The following is a 19,908-nucleotide window of genomic DNA, read 5'->3' as shown; positions in this document are numbered from 1 at the left end:
ATCGTCATGCTAAGTCAAATTATCTACACATATTATATTTTCTTATTTTTCCAATATTCACTGAAATATATTTATATGTTGCTGAACTTACTATTCAAGTTTAAATAAATTAGAACTTCAAAACTATATAAATAACCAAATTTTACCAATAAAAAGATTACTTTAAAAAATTTTGGATAGCTTTAATAAACATTTAGAAATACAGATGGAAAAGACTTATCTAATTACAATATTTAAATTAGTCAACAATACTTAAAATCCCATATTAAATCTCCAGAAACTGTTTTCAATGTTTATCTGCATTTCAGGGTTCCAGTTTCATTTCTACCTTCCTCTCACCCAAGAGGATTCCCAGGCAGTATTGTGGTAGAGATCCACCTGCCAATGCAGGAGATAGGAGAGACGCAGGTTTGATCCCTGGGTTGGGCAGATCCCCTGGAGAAGGAAATGGCAACCCACTGCAGAATTCTTGCCTGGAAAATTCCATGGACAGAGGAACCTAACGGGCTATAGTCCATGGGATCTCAAAGAGTCGGATATAACTAAGCACACATGCATACCCTATCCAAGAGACATTTGTGAGGTTTTGAGAAAATTAATGTAACTTTCAAGGATGAATCTTTACGACCCATGGAGAACACCTTAGTTGCAGTGAAGACACATGTACACTTTAGAATCAATATATATTCTTCAAGGCCACATTCGCCTTTAAGAGAGACACAGTCTTTACGGTAAGGTGAAATATTTTATTACTTCTATTGTAAGAGCATATTGTTCAAATTATGGTTAATTTATATATGGGGAAGGGGCCCATTAGATTTTTCATGAGATGTAACTACTATGTTTTTATATGCTATATGAAATTTAAGCCACCACAGAAAATAAAGTCTATGCACACTAAGATTTGTTTAAGGTTTAGTGATCTAAACATATTTTTTAGCATTAAAAATAAATACAATATTTAAAAATGAGGAGCTATGGAGTTTTTCAAATCTAACCTCATAGAAAGTAAGACTAAAAGGGAATAAATTGAAACAAATAGTAGAGAAATAACATTAAGACTTAGTGGACTTCAAGTAAAAAAGGTCAAAATTGACACATATATATTGAGACAAAAATCCCTATATCAATAATTTCATAGCAATGTTGCAATGTTAATTTAAAGGTAGATATTAATAAAGTTTTTATCTATGATCCAATTCCATATTAGCTATTAAATTGGATTCTCTTCTAAGCTAATTTTCTTAGCTTCCTGAACTTTAGTTTGCCAGTCTTAATGCCTTCTGCCCAGGCCATAAAATGAGATCCAGTGGGAAACTCTTGGGATCAATTAAATTAAGTAAACTATATCTATATCACATATAGAGTTTACCATATGTACTATATATATATATATATATATAAAGTATTTTATTATAGCAGCATAAACAATCTGTATATATAATGATCATCATGTAGTACTCATGTTTTTAGTACCATTTTCACCTAAGCTAGAAATATGTAGGTGTATTATTCAGTATTTGAAATTTAAAAAATTGCTGCTCTTGTTAATATTTTATTGTATAAGAAAACAGTTCATGAGAGGCTGAGTAGGAAGCTGCCTTAAATGACAAAACTCAAAAAAATCCCATGACCAGAAGAGACCAGAAGGTGCAAACAGCTGTGCAGAATCCCAAGAACAAAGCCAAAGCCTTAGCAGCAGAGTGAAAGTCAGCAGCCTGTGATGAGAGGTTACTAGGGGGAATACTTTAAATAACAGCAGAGGGAGGGAAATGCACACATGAATAAAGAAAGGGGAAAAAGAAAGACACCTGGTTGGACCTGTTTTGTTTTGTTTTTTTTAAGAGTTGGATGAACAAAGAGATTTACAAAGGTCAGATATTTAATGAGTTGACTGCTTTGATAGCGAAACGCAAATGAGTTGCCAGAATTAGATGTCTTAAAAACTCAAGAGAAGGGTTGTAGCACATGTAGGTGTAAACACAGATAATAAAAATGTTTGATGTGTTTAAAAATATGCACTATTGAAATGAATTGCAAAGTCTTATTTAACATAAATCTTCACATTTTAAAGTTGGTCTTTGTTAAGTAATGAAAGTTCATATTTTATCAGTTTATCACACAAGTCATTACAATACCTGGAGAATGTAGTATTTGCTTCTAATTTTAGTTTTAAAACCTTTTATAAAAACTAATAGCTACTTACAAACACTAGCACATAAATATACATTCATTGTGGAAAATTCAACACAAAATATATGCGGTTTTTTGGGTTTTTTTAATGTTGGCAATTTGGACTCTGATTACTTTGCCTTTTCTAAATCCAGCTTGAACATTGGGAAGTTTTTGGTTCATGTACTGTTGAAGCCTAGCTTGAAGGATTTTGAGCATTACTTCACTAGTGTGTGAAATGAGCACAATTGTACAGTAGTTTGAAGGTTCTTTGGCATTGCCTTCCCTTGGGACTGGAATGAAAACTGACCTTTTCCAGACATGTGGCTATTGATGATTTCCAAATTTTCTGGCATATTGAGTGCAGCAACACCTTCTTTTACAGCATCATCTATTAGGATTTGAAATAGCTCAGCTGGAATTCCATCATCTCTACTAGCTTTGTTCATAGTAGTGTTTCCTAAGGTCCACTTGCCTTCATACTCCAGGGTGTCTGGCTCTAGGTGAGTGATCACACCATCATGGATATCCACCCATTACGACCTTTTTGCTACAATTCTTCTGTGTATCTTTGCCACCTCTTCTTAACTATTTCTGTTTCTGTTAGGTCCTTGCCATTTCTACCCTTTATTGTGCCCATCTGTATATGAAGTTCTCCCTTGGTATCTCTAATTTTCTTGAAGAGATCTCTAGTCTTTCCCATTCTATCATTTTCTTCTATTTCTTTTCACAGTTCATCTAGGAAGGCTTTCTTTTCTCTCCTCGCTGTTCTCCAGAACTCTGCACCAGTTGGGCATTTCTTTGCCTTTTTCCTTTGCCTTTCACTTCACTTCTTTTCTCAGCTCTTTGTATGGCCTCCTCAGACAGCCATTTTGCCTTCTTGGATTTCTTTTTCTCTTGAATGGTTTTGATCACTGCCTCCTTTACAATGTGGGCAAACCTCCGCCCATTGTTCTTCAGGTACTCTGTCTATCAGATCTAATCACTTAAATCTATGTGTCACTTCTATTGTATAATCATAAGGGGTTTGATTTAGGTCCTACCTGAATGGCCCAGTGGTTATACTTTCTTCAATTTAAGTCTGAAATTTGCACTAAGGAGCTCATGATCTGAGTCACAGTCAGCTCCAAGTCTTGTTTTGGCTGACTGTATACAGTTTCTCCATCTCTGTCTGTAAAGGATATAATCAATCTGATTTCAGTATTGACCATCTGGTGATGCCCATATGTAGAATTGTCTCTGTGTTGTTGGAAGAGGGTGTTTGCTATGACCAGTGCGTTCTCTTGACAAAATTGTTAGCCTTTGCCCTGCTTCATTTTGTACACCAAGGTCAAACTCGCCTGTTATTCCAGGTATCTCTTGACTTCCTACTTTTGCATTCTAATCCCCTATGCGGAAAAGAACATTGTGTGTGTGTGTGTGTGTGTGTGTGTGTGTGTGTGTTGGTTCTAAAAGTTCTTATAGGTCTTCATAGACTTCCGCATGAGTCGTTGGGGCATAGATTTGGATGACTGTGATATAGAATGGTTACCTTGGAATCAAACCGAGACCATTCTGTCGCTTTTGAGATTACACCCATGTACTGCATTTTGGACTCTCTTGTTGACTATGAGGTTTACTCCATTCCTTCTAAGGGATGTTTTCCCCTAGTAGATATGATGGTCATGTGAATTAAATTCACCCATTGCCATCCATTTAGGTTCACCGATTCCTAAAATGTCAGTGTTCACTCTTGCCATCTCCTGTTTGACCACATCCAGTTTACCTTGATTTATTCAGTATTGTCCTTTTAGCCTTGGAATTTACTTTCACCACCTGATACATCCACAAGCAGGTGTCATTTCTGCTTTGGGTCTGCCTCTTCATTTTTTTTCTGGAGCTATTTCTCTGCTATTCCCCAGTAGCATATTGGATACCTACTGACCTGGGAGGCTCATCTTTCAGTGTCATCTGTTTTTGCCTTTTCATAATTTTCTAATAGGTATTAAACAAACGCAAAAGAATAATGTTTAAGTCTGTTGGTTTAGGTGTGTGTGTGTGTGTGACTCTGTGTGTGTGTTTATTTATATGCCACCGCCCCAAAATATTAACATATAAAATGCTTCTGTTAATGCACCCTTTATATCCCTGGTCAAGGCACTAGAAATTAAAATGGGAAACCTAACTAAAATTTGTCTGAAGTTTTTGTTTTTGTTTTTCTCAATATCTGGGTCAGTCAGATAAGTACTCTGACCACTTACTGTGTTAACTATGAAAATCAATGCTAGATTGGTATTGAATGTGTGTGTCAATAAATGGTTTTCAAAGTGTGGTTCCCAGACTAGCAGAAACCCCTGGAATGTTACTGGAAATGCAAATTAAGCTTCATCCTAAATCTACTGAATCAGAAACCTTAGGTGCTAAGCACAGCAACACATCTCAGTGAGTCCTGAGGGATTCTGATGCATGTTCAAAAGGGGAAAACACCACTGTAGACCTTTAAAATCTAATTACCAAAATGTGAAGTGTTATTTGTTTCACTAGTTATAACTTTACAAATTATATACATCCAAACACTACACTCTAGCATGTCAAGTGAAATTCAGATTATTATGACAGAAAACTCAAAATAATGATACACGTTTTATCTTTTGCCAAATTTTCCTCCAGATTAGTCAGCTTACCTGTGCTGCCTTTTATCCAGGTTTCAGAAATGACATTCTTACTAAGTATTTTCAGATGCTCATCAAGTAGTTGAGAGGTTAAATCTGGAATCGTTTTCAGCATCTTCCACACAATGTTGTGTTCAAATGGAGTCCTGTGAATGGGCCTTAAAGTAAAAAAGATTGCATATTAACAGACTATAGCATAAATACAAAGAAACAGACAGGCCAAAAAATCCTTCACTTTTGAGTTTCCAAATTTGTTTATTCTTGTTTTTTAAATGGTTGCTCAAGAATAAGTGATAGTGTTCTCTTTCCTCTTAAACATCTTTAAAATGTGTTCTCCTTTTAAGATAAAGATGCACCTCCATGAAACTTTAAACTATAGGCGTATTAAATAGTGGGTTTACGTATTTAATAGAAAACTCAATGCTTCAGTTTTAAGATTATGTCTCTCATTATTAGTCATTATAATAATAATTCTTTTTTAGACAGTAAGATGATTGATGTTTTAGCTATTATTTATTCTGTATTTTTAAAATACTATTACAGAGTAAAAGAATCTGTAATTTAAAATTTGAGAATATAAATGTTAAGTTGAAAGATGCATGTGTAATTTTAAATAAAACACTGTTATCCTATGATACAGGATATGTATTTACTTTTCATTCAGTTCAGTTGCTCAGTCATGTCCAACTCTTTCCAACCCCGCAGACTGCTGTACTCCAGGCGCCCTGTCCTTTATCTCCCTGAGTTTGCTCAAATTCACATCCCTTGAGTCAATGATACCAACCAACCATTTCATCCTCTGTCACCCCCTTCTCCTCTTGCCTTCAATCTTTCCCAGCATCAGGGTCTTTTCAACTGAGTCAGTTCTTTGCATCAGGTGGTCAAAGTATTGGAGCTTCAGCTTCAGCATCCAGGACTGATTTCCTTTAGGATTGACTGGTTTGCTCTCCTTGCTGTCCGAGGGGCTCTCAAGAGTCTTCTCCAATACAACAGTTTAAAAGCATCAATTCCTCAGAACTCAGCTTTCTTTATAGTCCAGCTCTCACATCCATACATGACCACTGGAAAAACCACAGCTTTGACTATACGGATCTTTGTCAGTAAAGTAATGTCTCTGCTTTTTAATATGTTGTCTAGATTTGTTATAGCTTTTCTTCCAAGGAGCAAGTATCTTTTAATGTCATGGCTGCAGTCACCATCTGCAGTGATTTTGGAGCCAAAGAAAGTAAAGTCTGTCACTGTTTCCACTGTTTCCCCATCTATTTGCCATGAAGTGATGGGACCAGGTGCCATGATCTTAGCTTTCTGAATGTTGAGTTTTAAACCAACTTTTTCACTCTCCTCTTTTACTTTCATCAAGAGGCTCTTTAGTTCTTCTTCAGTTTCTGCCATAAGGATGGTGTCATCTGCATATCTGAGCTTATTGATAGTTCTCCCGGCAATCTTGATTCCAGCTTGCGCTTCCTCCAGCCCAGTGTTTCTCATGATGTACTCTGCATAGAAGTTAAATAAGCAGGGTGACCATATGCAGCTTTGACGTACTCCTTTTCCTATTTTGAACCAGTCTGTTGTCCCATGTCCAGTTCTAACTGTTGCTTCTTGATCTTATATACAGATTTCTCAGGAGGCAAGTAAGGTGGTCTGCTATTCCCATCTCTTTAAGAAATATTCTTAAGAAATAGTTTTGAGTAAACTAGCACCCCATTTAACATCGTTTAAAACTGTGTAATTCAGATGCAATAAAAAGGAACTAGTATTTAGAAATGGCGTGATATTATAACAAAATCCTGAAATAAATTTCATTGATTAGCAATGAAACAGAGGATGACAAGGAAATAATGTCACAGATTTTAAAAACAGACATACGTTTTTAGTGTTGAAACATTTGATATGGTAATTGCCTGCAATAATTTCAAAGGTAGAACAAGTGCCTAGAAAACCTGTAGTTTCTCTGGTAATAGTTGGGCAAACCCAGAAGGTTACTGGGTTTTGTTTGCTCAGAGTTAGTTATATTATAATAATTCATGCAGCCATGAATTATTACCTGGGTAAAATTGACCAGCTATCAAGCTAAATGAATAGGATTAGAGAAGATTTGGAAATGAACCATGTTGTTAGATATATATAATAGCCACATCTACCAATACAGATGAGTAGCCTAATGTTTTTCATCAAATTGGAAAGATTTAGCTATTCCCTCTTCAAATATCTCTCTCTTTTATTTGTTCTCTCCCTCTGGGATTCTCACTGTGTTGATTCTGGTATACTTGGTGATGTCCCACGGGTCTCTGAGGCTCTGTTCATCCTTTGCATTCTTATTTTTTCTGTTCTTCTGACTGGATCATCTTAATATATATATCTTCTTGAAGTTTATCAAACTTTTCTTCTGCCAGAGCTAATCTATTGTTGAACCCTTATAGTGAAGTTTTTATTTGTTACTGTACTTTTAAACTCTTTAATCTCTATTTGTATCTTTTTTGTAATTTCTTTCAGTGATATTATCTATGTGGTGAGACATTATTATTCTCATGAGTGGGTGAAAGTGTTAGTCACTCAGTCATGTCCAACTCTTTGCAATCCTTGGACTGTAGCCTGCCAGGCTCCTCTGTCCATGGAATCCTCCAGGGAAAAATACTGAAGTGAGTTGCGATCTCCTCCTCCCGGGAGTATTCCCAACCCAGAGGATGAATCCGGGTCTCCTGAACTGCAGGGGGATCCTTTAATGTCTAAGCCACCAGGGTGTGTGCCCTCCGTGTGTGCATGCTTAGTTACTCAGTCGTTTCTGATTCCTTGCAACTCCATGGACCACAGCCCGCCAGGCTCCTCTGTCCATGGGACTCTCCAGGCAAGGATACTGGAGTGGGTTGCCATCCACTCCTCCAGGGCATCTTCCCAACCCAGGAACTGAGCCCAGGTCTCCTGTACTGCAGGTGAATTCCTTACCATCAGAGCCATAGTGTGCAGCTAACCCTCTGTTCATTTCACTTATTCATCTAATACTTGTTTGGAGATTTTCTTATATGCCTGAACTATTAAGTCACCCAACTTTTGCCAGTGGGCAGGCTGTTTTCATGTTCTACTTTAATTCATTAGATACAGTTTCCTTTATTTCTTTGAACCTCTTCATAATGGTAGATTTAAAATTTTTGTCTACTAATTCTAACATTTGAATCTAAGGGCATTGTTTGTTCTTGGCTGCTTTTTTCCCTACAAATGGGAGACACTTGTTATCTCTTTGCATGTCTCATAATTTTTGTTTAAAATTAAACAGTTTGAATAATGTAGCAAATCTGGAAATAACTTTTCCCCTCCTTCCCACGGCCAAATAACAACAAAACCCTATGAATGTGGCTTTTCCAGGATACTGTTAGACAAATCCCAGTGTAGCAGTGATCTGGGACTTGGTTTTTAAGGTGCTTCTGAAGTTGCAAGGCTGCTAGTTTTCAAGACCATCACAGAATTGGAGACAGAAGGATTAAAAGAGGTCAAGATAAAAAGCTACAAACTCTGCTGTTTGTCTTGAATAAATGCTCCTCATTTTGTTGCATGCATTTGATTAATTTCAGAATTCTGAAAAAAAATGTATTTTGACAGTCTTTGCCAGTATTTCATTGCATGTATAGAGGAGCAGATATACAGAGGTCCTCATTTTGCCTTTCTAGGAGACCTGTACTCCATGCTGAACCTTAAATTCTCTGATTGATAGCAACACCCCTAATTTCCTCCCACAGCACAAAGTCAGCATAGATTTAACTCACTTAATGACAAGCAGTAGGAAGCACATGTGGCCCTTGTGGGTGGGACAATCAAAAACATTTGTAAAATAATATTACTACCAGAAGGCATTAAAAGAAATAAAGTTTAAAAGTCTGGAATTCATCCCAAAATTATAGCTATTCGCTTGATTAAAAAAAAAAAAAAGAATGGGCTTATAATTTCCATATTCTGCCTGAAAATGAAAACCATTTCTTTTCTTCAACTAACACAATCTTACTCTGGAAATCCTATTCCTGATAAATAGGATTTATATATTCCTACTTTTTAGCTTAATTCTGTCTTTCCTACTCAAGCACTCAAGAATTTTCAAATATTTGGAATGTCATGCTTGGAAAATGAGCAACAAGAGAGGGGCTGTGAGTCGCCCCCAGGCTCCCATTGCCACCGTGCCTGCCTCACTTGCGCTGCCCCGGTGGGCACTTGTCTTTAGGGCGTCTGAGGCTACACCCTGACAAACAATGAAATCCCCCCAACATTTTTCAGTGCGGTCTAACACACACCCTTGTGTTTACTATCCTCAAAATGTTGGAATAAGACATTTGGTTCTGAAAACCTGACCTTCACTTCCTCTCCCTAAACTGGACTTCTCTTCTCTTTCAACCTCTACGTTTCTCATCTGGCAGCAACTTTTACACACATCATACCCACTCCCTCTTACCACATCTTCCTGACCTACTCTGAATGTAGAAAAATTTGAGTGAAAGAAACCAGATGAACAAAAAGAAGACATTCATATATTGAGAGATGCTTCAACAACTATAGTGTTCAAACCAGTACCACTAAACAAGGAGTTAATACTGCCGTTCTTATCATTATCATCATTATGAATTATCAGGCCACTTGCAACGGTGTTAAAAAAAGGTTATTCCCTTTGCATGTTCATTTACTCATCTTTATTTCTATTTCTAGCCCCGATTCCAGCTGGTGACAAAAAGCAACGTCTTAATATATTCCAAGTATTTCAGGCATTACAGTTGCAAGCAAAATAATGATGTGATTTCTCTTCCATGCCTTGCTCTCCTGGTGATCATCTCAAACTTAGGAGCTTATAAAGAGCCATGATAAGTAGGCCTGTGGCTTCTGGTCACCAGCATCTGCATGCATTGGCATCTGCTGAATTCTGTTATGTGTAGCCACTGGCATTCATACTATCATTCCCTGAACCTCTATTTGTTTCAAGTTATAGGGACACACGATCTATACTGTGTAAACCTCTTGTTAACCTGTTGACTTTTTCACTCTCCACTAATTCATCACACTTCGTGCTGGTGAGAAGAGAGTTTGATCATTTTAGAAAACCTATCTGTGGCTGTGGGAAAGTGGTTAGTGTTCTCTTTACGGTCTCTATACTCCTAACACTAATTTACTTAGATGTGTAGATGAAATGGAGCTTCTGCACTTTTTCCAATTAATCTAGCTTTCATAATAGTCCCTAATTTACTAGGTTGAAGAGTAAAATAAACAAAATTTCTTGCACTGGTTTCTTATCAATACGACATCTTCTAGTCAATTTAAATATTGAGACTACATAAAGTTTAACTTCCAACACTGGCAGACTCACATGGCCTTTTTAAAAAGATTTAGACTCTTTCATAAAAGTGCTTGTCTTCCATTGCTAATCCACTCACAACTCTTCTTCCCAAGAGGGGATTCAAGCGTATAAGAGAATTGACTGGGTCCTTGCAGCAGTGGCTAAAAAAGCAGTTGGACTCCATGTGCAGAAAATTTTGTTGAAGAAATATTATAAGTTAAATTAAAAGACACATAAATAGAGCCATTTAACTTGAGTAGGATGCTTGCCAATAAAACTGTAGTAAATCAGAACATGCAGGTGCAAGTAAACGGAGAGAGCAGCGGTGGAAAATGCTATAAGAAGCAATATTTAAACTGAAAAAGAGGTTTACTTCCTTAAGGACACATAGTTAAGGATGATTAAAAATAAATTGAAATACTAAAATATTCTAAGTGAAGAACAAATCATTCTAACACTCAATTACACACACACACACACATAACAGCAACAAAACTTGCAAAATATTTCTTGGAATCAGAATTCAGGAGGAATGCTAATTGCAAGAAAAATGTATTAAGGAAGAGTTGCCAGAAGGCCCATGAAGTTCTCTAAAATTGAAAGCAAACTTCAGAGAGGCTGATTAACTTCTTCTTCTCAGTGACTTATAAACATCAAAGAAAATATCTTTAGGTCCTGTCATAAAACAATTAATTTTTAATTGGAAATGAAGATATTTGTTGGATAAAGCTGATTCATATAGTTAAAGAGCTGTCAAATTAAAGAGGAATTGAGATTATTCTGTCAGGCAATTTGAGTAAAAGCTATAAAGAAATCATGTTTTCTAATTAAAAGTACAATTAAAAATTAAAAACAATGGAACACATCCTTGGGAATGTATATAAAAGTTCAAATATTTAGCTCCTTATCAAGTCCTCCTGCTGTTTGAGTGCATATTTTCTTTCAATAATGGTTAAAAATATCCAACCAAACAGAATGCACCAGGGAGCTCAGTCTTCTGTACTGTGGGAAACGGTATTCCTTCAATATCCCTGAGAGCTGGGGGGAAGCTTATGTTTCCTCAAGTGGCTTATTATCATTATCCCATTTTCACTGAATATTAAACTCTGGTCTGGACAGCAAAATTTGCTGTGGTCAGTATTTCTTTGTTTACTTTTAAATAACATCCTATTACCACATATGAGATTGAGATCATATGGAGAACAGATTACTACTTGTTTGCAATGTTTAATATTTTCACTAATGCTCTCAAGTGTGGTTATATATCTATGTATATATATGGATGGGATGGGGCTTCCCAGTGGTGACCCAGTGATAAAGAGCCTGCCTGCCAATGCAGGAGACGTAGAGACACTGGTGCAATCTCTGGGTTGGGAAGATCGCCTGGAGTAGGGAGTAGCAATCCACTCCAGTGTCCTTGCCTGGAGGATCCCATGGACAGGAGAGTCTGGCAGGCTGCGGTCCAGAGGGCTACAGAGGCCGACACGGCTAAGGCGACTCAGCATGCACGCAAGGACTGGACAGGAGCGATGGTGTCCAAACACACACAGTCACAGAACACTTTGTTCAAATTGAATCTTACACAGACTTGTGTATAAATGAAAGCAGACCTCACTAGTTTAGTGAGTGGGAGGCTAGGTGAGTTTCCAAACCAGACCCAGTTCTCCTCCTTCACATCTGAAGGAGCAGCGAGAGAGTCACAGAGCCAGTGTAAAACTACACAGAATCCAAGGTTCCTTTCAACATGAATATTCTATTATTTTATTTAGTTGATTGCCCACTATTTTAAAATTCTTTATATTATCATAAATTACTAGGAATTATATTTCCTAAACCCAATCTCCTCCTTTTTAAAATAAGAAAAATGAGGCTTACATATGTTAGGTAATTTGTTCAGGAACACATAGATAAGAAACTGTAGAGTCAGAATTTTATTCCTGTAGCCTCATTCTGGATCCTTGGCTCCCATCCACTTAGCTAAACCTTCACTATAGTTGTTTTCTTTTTTTTTTTTTTTTTTTTTTTTTGAGTTATTGGGTAATTGAGTTAGGGCAGGGACTATTCCAGGTTTTAGTGAGCATGACAAATTATAAAGCATAAATTTATAAATTACAAAATTGGAACAAATGTCTTTATTTAGGAAGGGAAGCTGATTCCTTAGTCCATAAGGACTTAAACAAATGACATAAACTAAGGGCTAAACTAAGATCATGGCATCCGGTCCCACCACTTCATGGAAAATAGGTGGGAAAGCAATGGAAACAGTGGCTGACTTTATCTTTTTTGGGGGCTCTAAAATTACCGTACATGGTGACTGCAGCCATGAAATTAAAAGATACTCCTTGGCAGGAAAGTTATGACCAACCTAGACAGCATATTAAAAAGCAGAAACATTACTTTGCTAACAAAGGTCCATCTAGTCAAGGCTATGGTTTTTCCAGTAGTCATGTATGGATGTGAGCGTTGGACCATAAAGAAAGCTGAGCACGGAACAATTGATGTTTTTGAACTGTGGTGTTGGAGAAGACTCTTGAGAGGCCCTTGGACTGCAAGGAGATCCAACCAGTCCATCCTAAAGGAGATCAGTCCTGAGTGTTCATTGGAAGGACTGATGCTGAAGCTGAAACTTCAATACTTTGGCCACCTGATGCAAATGACTGACTCATTAGAAAAGACCCTGATGCTGGGGAAGATTGAAGGCGGGAGGAGAAGGGGACAGAGGATGAGATGGCTGGATGCCATCACTGACTCAACGGACATGAGTTTGAATAAACTCTGAGAGTTGATGATGGACAAGGAAGTCTAGTGTGCTGCAGTCCATGGGGTCGCAAAGAGTCGCACATGACTGAGCAACTGAACTGAACTGAGGAAGGGAAGCAAGGACAATAAATTAAAAGTTTTAAAAGCTAGACAATTTCAAACATCATCAAAACCAGAAAAATAGTACAGAATTTTTAAATTAGTTGTATAAGTGCATCTAGATAGTGGAGGACAGAGGAGCCTGGTATGCTGCAGTCCATGGGATCACAAAGAGTCGGACATGACTTAGCAACTGAATAGTAACAACTATTATATTTGCTATTCTAAAATTTTTACTGCATTTCTTACATTTTTTTACCTCTTGTATGACACCAATTTTAAGTCATTTTTATTGAAAGAACAAAAATGAGCTTGGTGAGTAAAAATTTTTAAATTTGTTCTCAATAACTTAAATTTTTCTTTAAACATTAGAATTCCTGTCAAATTTGGGAATATCTAAATCCACATTTGTTTCATGCATGAGCCTTAAAATGTGAAAAGCTTTTCCATGGATTCTATTCTCTCCTGATACATTTCAAAGTATGTACCATTTGGCTGCTCACGTGTTTCTGTTACCAGGCTGCCATATGGTGATGGTAATTCTGATCCAGTCAAGATGTTTTGGGTCCTCTCAGTGAGTGATCAGGTTAATTCTGACAGTCATTCATACACTAGAACAGTGAGCAGTAATAACCCGCATGTACAACAATGACTAAGAATCAAAAATTATATCCCACTAGACCAAAATGATATGTATCTTTAACTCAATTCTCCCTAAACTGGACCCACAAAAGCGCCAGAAGCCACTCCAATGCCAGCTATCATGAATGTCAAGCAAAGAAAAAAAGTTGGCAGGCTAAATGAAAACAAGTGATTAAAGTTAAAATATCTTACTTTTGTGAATTTTACAAAAATTTATGACCATGTGAATAAATTTCTAAGGCCTCTCCCAGGCCTGTGGAAGGAACCCATGCTGATCAAATGACAGGCCTAAAGCCTAAGCTTCATTACCTTCAGGGTAAATCTACCTGTGAATTAAGGTCTAGTTATTAAGCAAAAGAAACAATAAGAAGAAAATAGCATCAGTAATCAGACTGGATTAAAAACTGAAGGCTTTGAATCTGGAGTGAAAAGAGGTAGAAATTTTCTTAAGGCATGAAGGAGGAACACAGAGCAAAATAAAGGTATCAGCCTGAATTAAAGACCAAGGTGAAACTTGCTCAGGTTTACAATTTGGGAAAAGAAAAACAAAGGTCAACATTACAGTGTGGATTACCATCTGGGAGTAGAATACCAGTGAGTCTATTCCATTTGGTTATATCTGTCCCTAGAGTCCATACCTGGTGCACCAAGGAACCCCAAAACTTGCTGCAACTTGATGGCGTTATGTTGGAAATACAAAAACATTTTCAGCTAATTCCTGGGTTTTAGCGAGAATATAACATTTGATCCAATGTTCTGTGAACCACAGGATTATTGGGATAAAAAAACTCCAGCTGAAAAGGTCACTTTAATTAAAGGATGCATACACTCATACCCTTGGGCCTCCTTACTAATTTTAAAGGCATCATTTGTCAAAGGAACAAAATTATTTAAAACAGTTAAAAATGTGATTTTCCCCAAATGTCATTTATTTTTCTCCATTTCCCCTTTATGCTTTCAACTAATCCGGTATAAAATTTTTTTCATGGAATCTAGTGTGTACCGGAATTTTTCTTGAATCACTGATTATTAATATGCACATCACCTTCTGTCTGACTTCTCATTTGAATTGCCTAATCAGTTAAGGATGAATGAACAGAATAACAATTTATTTTATTTGATCATCCAAATTCAGGTGACAAGTGTTGATCATTATCAGTTTTTCCAGAAATTGGGTTTGGTCAGTCATGAAATGCAGACACCAGAGTCACAGGATGGTTTGGGCTTTCTTTGCTATTCTTAAACACTGTTGAAAATGAAAAGATCAGTGACAACAACTTTAACTCTTCTTTTCAAGCTTAGAACGTATATATTATAGAAAATTGACAATTTTTTAAAATGTCTCTTCTTTTTGTCTGGAGAGGACGAGTAGGGCTTTTCCTTGTGGTGTGAAAAAAATCAAAAGATACATACCTCCAAGATAAAAAACAGATTTCCTATCATTTCTCAGGGATGTGATTAAAGAACATACTAAACTAACCTGCTGATTGAAAAATTTTAGGAGCAGGTCATAAATCAAGTTTCAAAGAACTTAATTTATATTTCTTTAGGAATCCAACACCAAATTAGGGAATTTTGAGACCCTTCAGGAAAGGTACCTCATCAAAGAACATTTCTTCAACATCTTTCACAGACTTGGTTCCTAAGACCTTAGTGGTTAACAGTAGCCACACAAAAAGGGCATAAGTAAGATCTCAAAATATTTCAAAAGTCACCTATAATCTCACTTCCTAAACATGCTTAGGTTCAATAAATAAGATAACCATGGAGTACCAAAGTGCACAGAGGTTTAGAACTTAGAGGTTTAGAACATTTCCCTGGAGAAGGAAATGGAAACCCGCTCAAGTATTCTTGCCTGGAGAATGCCATGGACAGAGGAGCCTGGGGGACTATAGCCCATAAGGTTACACAGAGTCAGACATGACTGAATCGACTTAGCACACGTCTTTTGTCCTTACATGTTTGAAAGAGCTGCTTCCAAGAAACAAAATTGATGTGATGGATTTCTCTGTAAGAGAGACTGACAAGCAATTTTGTCAGGAATCTTAATCATTCTCAACTTAATCACCTTACTTCTCTTCTTATGCTCAGAGGAATGTAATGACTACATGTTAAAATCAGAAGGCAAACAGTAGCTTCTACCCGTATTTAAATTTTTTTTTTTTTTTGGTCAGTTAAAAAAGAGCCCATAATATCTGATCATTCATTCATTTTCTATTCACCAAATAGTTTTGTGCAATGGTTGATTTTTAGATATTATTCTAAATATTGGCGTTTTTGTTCATTAGTCGCTACGTCATGTCAGACTCTCTTGTGACTCCATGGGTTGTATCCCACAGGATCCTCTGTCTTTCGGATTTCCCAGGCAAGAATACTGGAGTGGGTTGCCATTTCCTTCTCCAGGGGATTTTCTTGATTCAGGGATCAAACTCATGGTTCCTGCATTGGCAGGCATATTCTTCACCACTAAGCCACCAGGGAAGCCCAAATATTGGCATCATAGAACAAAGAAAAAGACAAATATGTTCCTTATCTTCCACAACATAAAACACAGTGAAGAAGTCAGATATTAAAGGAAACACGGCTGTGGACTGTAGGCTTCCCTGGTGGCTCAGACGGTAAAGAATCCACTCACAATGTGGGAGACCCTGGTTTGATCCCTGGGTTGGGAAGATCCCCTGGAGAAGGAAATGGCAACTCACTCCAGTATTCTTGCCTGGAGAATTTTATGGACAGAGGAGCCTGGCAGGCTACAGTCCATGGGGTCGCAAAAAATTCAAACATTACTGAGCGATTAACACAGGGCTATGGAGGGGCTTCCCAGGGGACACTAATGGTAGAGAACCTGCCTGCCAAGCAGGAGACATAACAGAAGCAGGTTCGATGCCTGAGTCAGGAAGATCCTCTGAAGGAGGCCACAGCAACCCACTCCAATATTCTTGCCTGCAGAATCCCATGGACAGAGGAGACTAGCAGACTACAGTCCATTGTACCGCACAGAGTCGGACATGATTGAAGCGACTTAGCACGCAGGAACACACGGCTGTGGAACTTCTATAAAACTACTATGAAGGGTAAAACACTGTTCTATGGAAAGTAATAGAGAGGCTTACCTAGTCTAGTTGGGTCAAAAATATTCCAGAAGAATAAACTGAGCAATGGGGAAAGGGAGGATACCACTGTTGAAGGTATAAGGAATTTCACGCCCAAAGGTCCAGAGTCAAGTATTCAAGAAAGACTGGTAAAGACAGTCCAGACAAATCAGAGCAGAGAAAGCAAGGAGGAAATAGGACATGAAATGAGGCCAAAGTGACAGAAAGGTAAAATCCCAGGGGCACTGTAAACTCTTAAGAATTTTGGACTTTGCCATAAGAAAAGTCAAAGTCATCCAAAGACTTTCATTATGAGTAATAACTACAGGGATTTGCCTTTTTTTCGCTCTGGCCATACAAAGGAGGATGGATTAAAACTAATGCACTGAGATCAGTTAGAAGGCTATTACAACAGAAATTGTACAATTTCATCTAGCAGGTTGGGTTTTAAAAATCAGTTTGGAATATATTTAGTGAGTTTTACGGGTCCAGAAAAAAGCAGTATAATTCAATCTCAAGAAGACTCCTCCTTTGGAATAACACTGGTATCCACCAGTATTATCACTATCATAACAGGAGAGACTTCTTTTGTCAGGATTGCTGACTAGTAAGACCACTTTAAAAGTTTTCCAGTCTAAACTAATTGTGACTATATTTCAGTTACTGTCAAAATGCTAGCCAGAAAAAAATAAAATATAAGAAATAAGAAATGCCCTACTATTATCCTCTTTAACATATATTTTAGAGTGTACTCTTTCCTTATCTAATGTTAGGATCAAGGAAATAGACAAACTTAAATTTCATTAGGTTAGCTCTAACATTTCCGTGATCTGAGGGGAAATAAATCCTTAGCAAAGTCACAAACAGTTACATGTGTCAGGTGGATAGAGGAGTAGGTATTTACGTAGGTGGTCCCATCACTTCATGGGAAATAGATGAGGGAAACAGCAGAAACAGTGTCAGACTTTCTTTTTGGGGGCTCCAAAATCACTGCAGATGGTGACTGCAGCCATGAAATTAAAAGACGCTTACTCCTTGGAAGGAAAGTTATGACCAACCTAGATAGCATATTGAAAAGCAGAGACATTACTTTGCCAACAAAGGTCCATCTAGTCAAGGTTATGGTGTTTCCAGTGGTCATGTATGGATGTGAGAGTTGGACTGAGACGAAAGCTGAGCACCAAGGAATTGATGCTTTTGAACTGTGGTGTTGGAGAAGACTCTTGAGAGTCCCTTGGACTGCAAGGAGATCCAACCAGTCCATTCTGAAGGAGATCAGCCCTGGGATTTCTTCGGAGGGAATGATGCTGAAGCTGAAACTCCAGTACTTTGGCCACCTCATGCAAAGAGTTGATTCACTGGAAAAGACTCTGATGCTGGGAGGCACTGGGGGCAGGAGGAGAAGGGGATGACAGAGGATGAGATGGCTGGATGGTATCACTGACTCAATGGACGTGAGTCTGAGTGAATTCCAGGAGTTGCTGATGGACAGGGAGGCCTGGCATGCTGTGATTCATGGGGTCGCAAAGAATCAGACACGACTGAGCGACTGAACTGAACTGAACTGAACTGAGACATATATATATATAAATATATATATTTATATAGCTGTATTTCAGTATCTATCTGTAGCTTATATATCTACTTATCTGAAGTAGATGTATATATAGATATTGAAATAGATAACAAAATTTATATCTATGTCTAATTGAAATCTATATATTTGAAAAATATAGACATATCTATAGTTAGCTGACGGGGTCCAGCCCTGGTGGATCCAGGGAATTTGAAGTGGGGACGGTGTCGGCGAGGGAAAAAAACTTATTTATTTATAATATAAGATTAGATTATGAAGAAATAGTGTAGTAGGAAAATTAAGTGGAGAAAGGAGGCTGAATAACTTGGCTTACGGGGAAGACCAATAAAATCTCAGGACAAGAGATTTGCACCATCTGCATTGGGCCACCGGCGCCCACTTGAATATCAAAGGGTGCCCCGCCTTAGGCTCCCTTCCGCGTGGGTCTTAGAAGCCAGGACAAGTAAGTAGACTAGGTGAGCCGCCCCACTCCAGATGGGAATTCAGCCTGAAATTAGAGTAAAGAGGAGACACAGGGGAAACCAGTCCAGCAACTGGCCCAGCCTCTACTGTGTAGGAAGGCCTTTTATACCTTTTTGATTGTACATAGAGATCAATGGGTAATACAAAATTATTCAGCGTTAGCAGCCCAGACTCTTATCAAAACCAGGCTTTTCTCTCTGCATACCTTGTTGTATACACAAGTCTTAGGTGATATACATCATCTTCCAGCCAAAAGGGCCAATTAACATTTTACAGCCCTTTTTCTGATAAGGGTTTGTCAACCAGAAGACTTATTTGTGTTGTTCTTCCCAAAGTCTGGCGCCACTCTCAGAAAGCACTAAATAAAGTTACATTCTTACATAGCAAATATACAGCAATTTATAACAAGTAAAAGGAGTACAGTGATTTATAACAAAAGAAAAGTAATTAACTCAAAAGTCTAGTGTTATTAACATCAAAACTATTATATATCCTTTTCCATATCCCTTTTACATTGATTAACATCCTCCCAGGTGCCTAAAAGATAAAGAATATGGAGGTCTGGCAGCAATCATTGAGTCAACAGTGAAAACCCATCACCAATATGATTTTTAGCTCTCTAGAAAAGGCTCTGTATCTTTAAGATCCTTTAAGCTTTGTGCCTCTCATGGTTGGGGGGCTGTAAGCAATTCACAAGCTGTAAGAGGTCTGGGAGAACCTGTTAGGCAAGTTAGAGAGTTATCAGAGGGGGTTTAACTGAAACATCCCTTTCAAATGCAGAAGACTAAAGCCCTGATTTGACTTTTTCCAGAGAATATCAGAAGAGTGGAAAAGCAGGTGGATTCTTATTTTGGGAGGAGGGGGTGGATGCTCAGGAAATTCCAGGGGGAACCCCTGAAGCCTGATCACGTCCTTGCGTTTTGTCAGGCTTCCTTCCTCATGACTTTGTCACGGGCGGGATTCCTCACGCTGGCCCCTGGCAGTTAGCTACTGAAATATACTATTTTAAATATTTTAATTTTTAAAAACGTTATTTTTTTGAAAACTGGTAATAAAAATGACAATATGGAGAAAATCCTTTAGGCTAGGCATTGAATACAAGAAATACTGAAATGCATGATGTTG

General features: G+C 37.7%; 1 protein-coding gene across 1 annotated transcript in view; it reads right to left on the bottom strand.

Annotated features, from left to right (window-relative positions):
* The window catches only part of CNBD1 (cyclic nucleotide binding domain containing 1), a 405,676-nt gene that overhangs the window by 131,804 nt on the left and 253,964 nt on the right, over positions 1–19,908 (bottom strand). The window contains exon 5 of the mRNA XM_018058081.1: positions 4,836–4,981. Coding sequence (XP_017913570.1) covers positions 4,836–4,981 — 146 coding nt within the window. The remainder of the gene's footprint in view (positions 1–4,835; positions 4,982–19,908) is intronic.

This window comes from Capra hircus, chromosome 14 (assembly GCF_001704415.2).
Source record: "Capra hircus breed San Clemente chromosome 14, ASM170441v1, whole genome shotgun sequence".
Taxonomy (NCBI): Eukaryota; Metazoa; Chordata; class Mammalia; order Artiodactyla; family Bovidae; genus Capra; species Capra hircus.
This window is presented reverse-complemented; position numbering and strand designations above follow the sequence as displayed.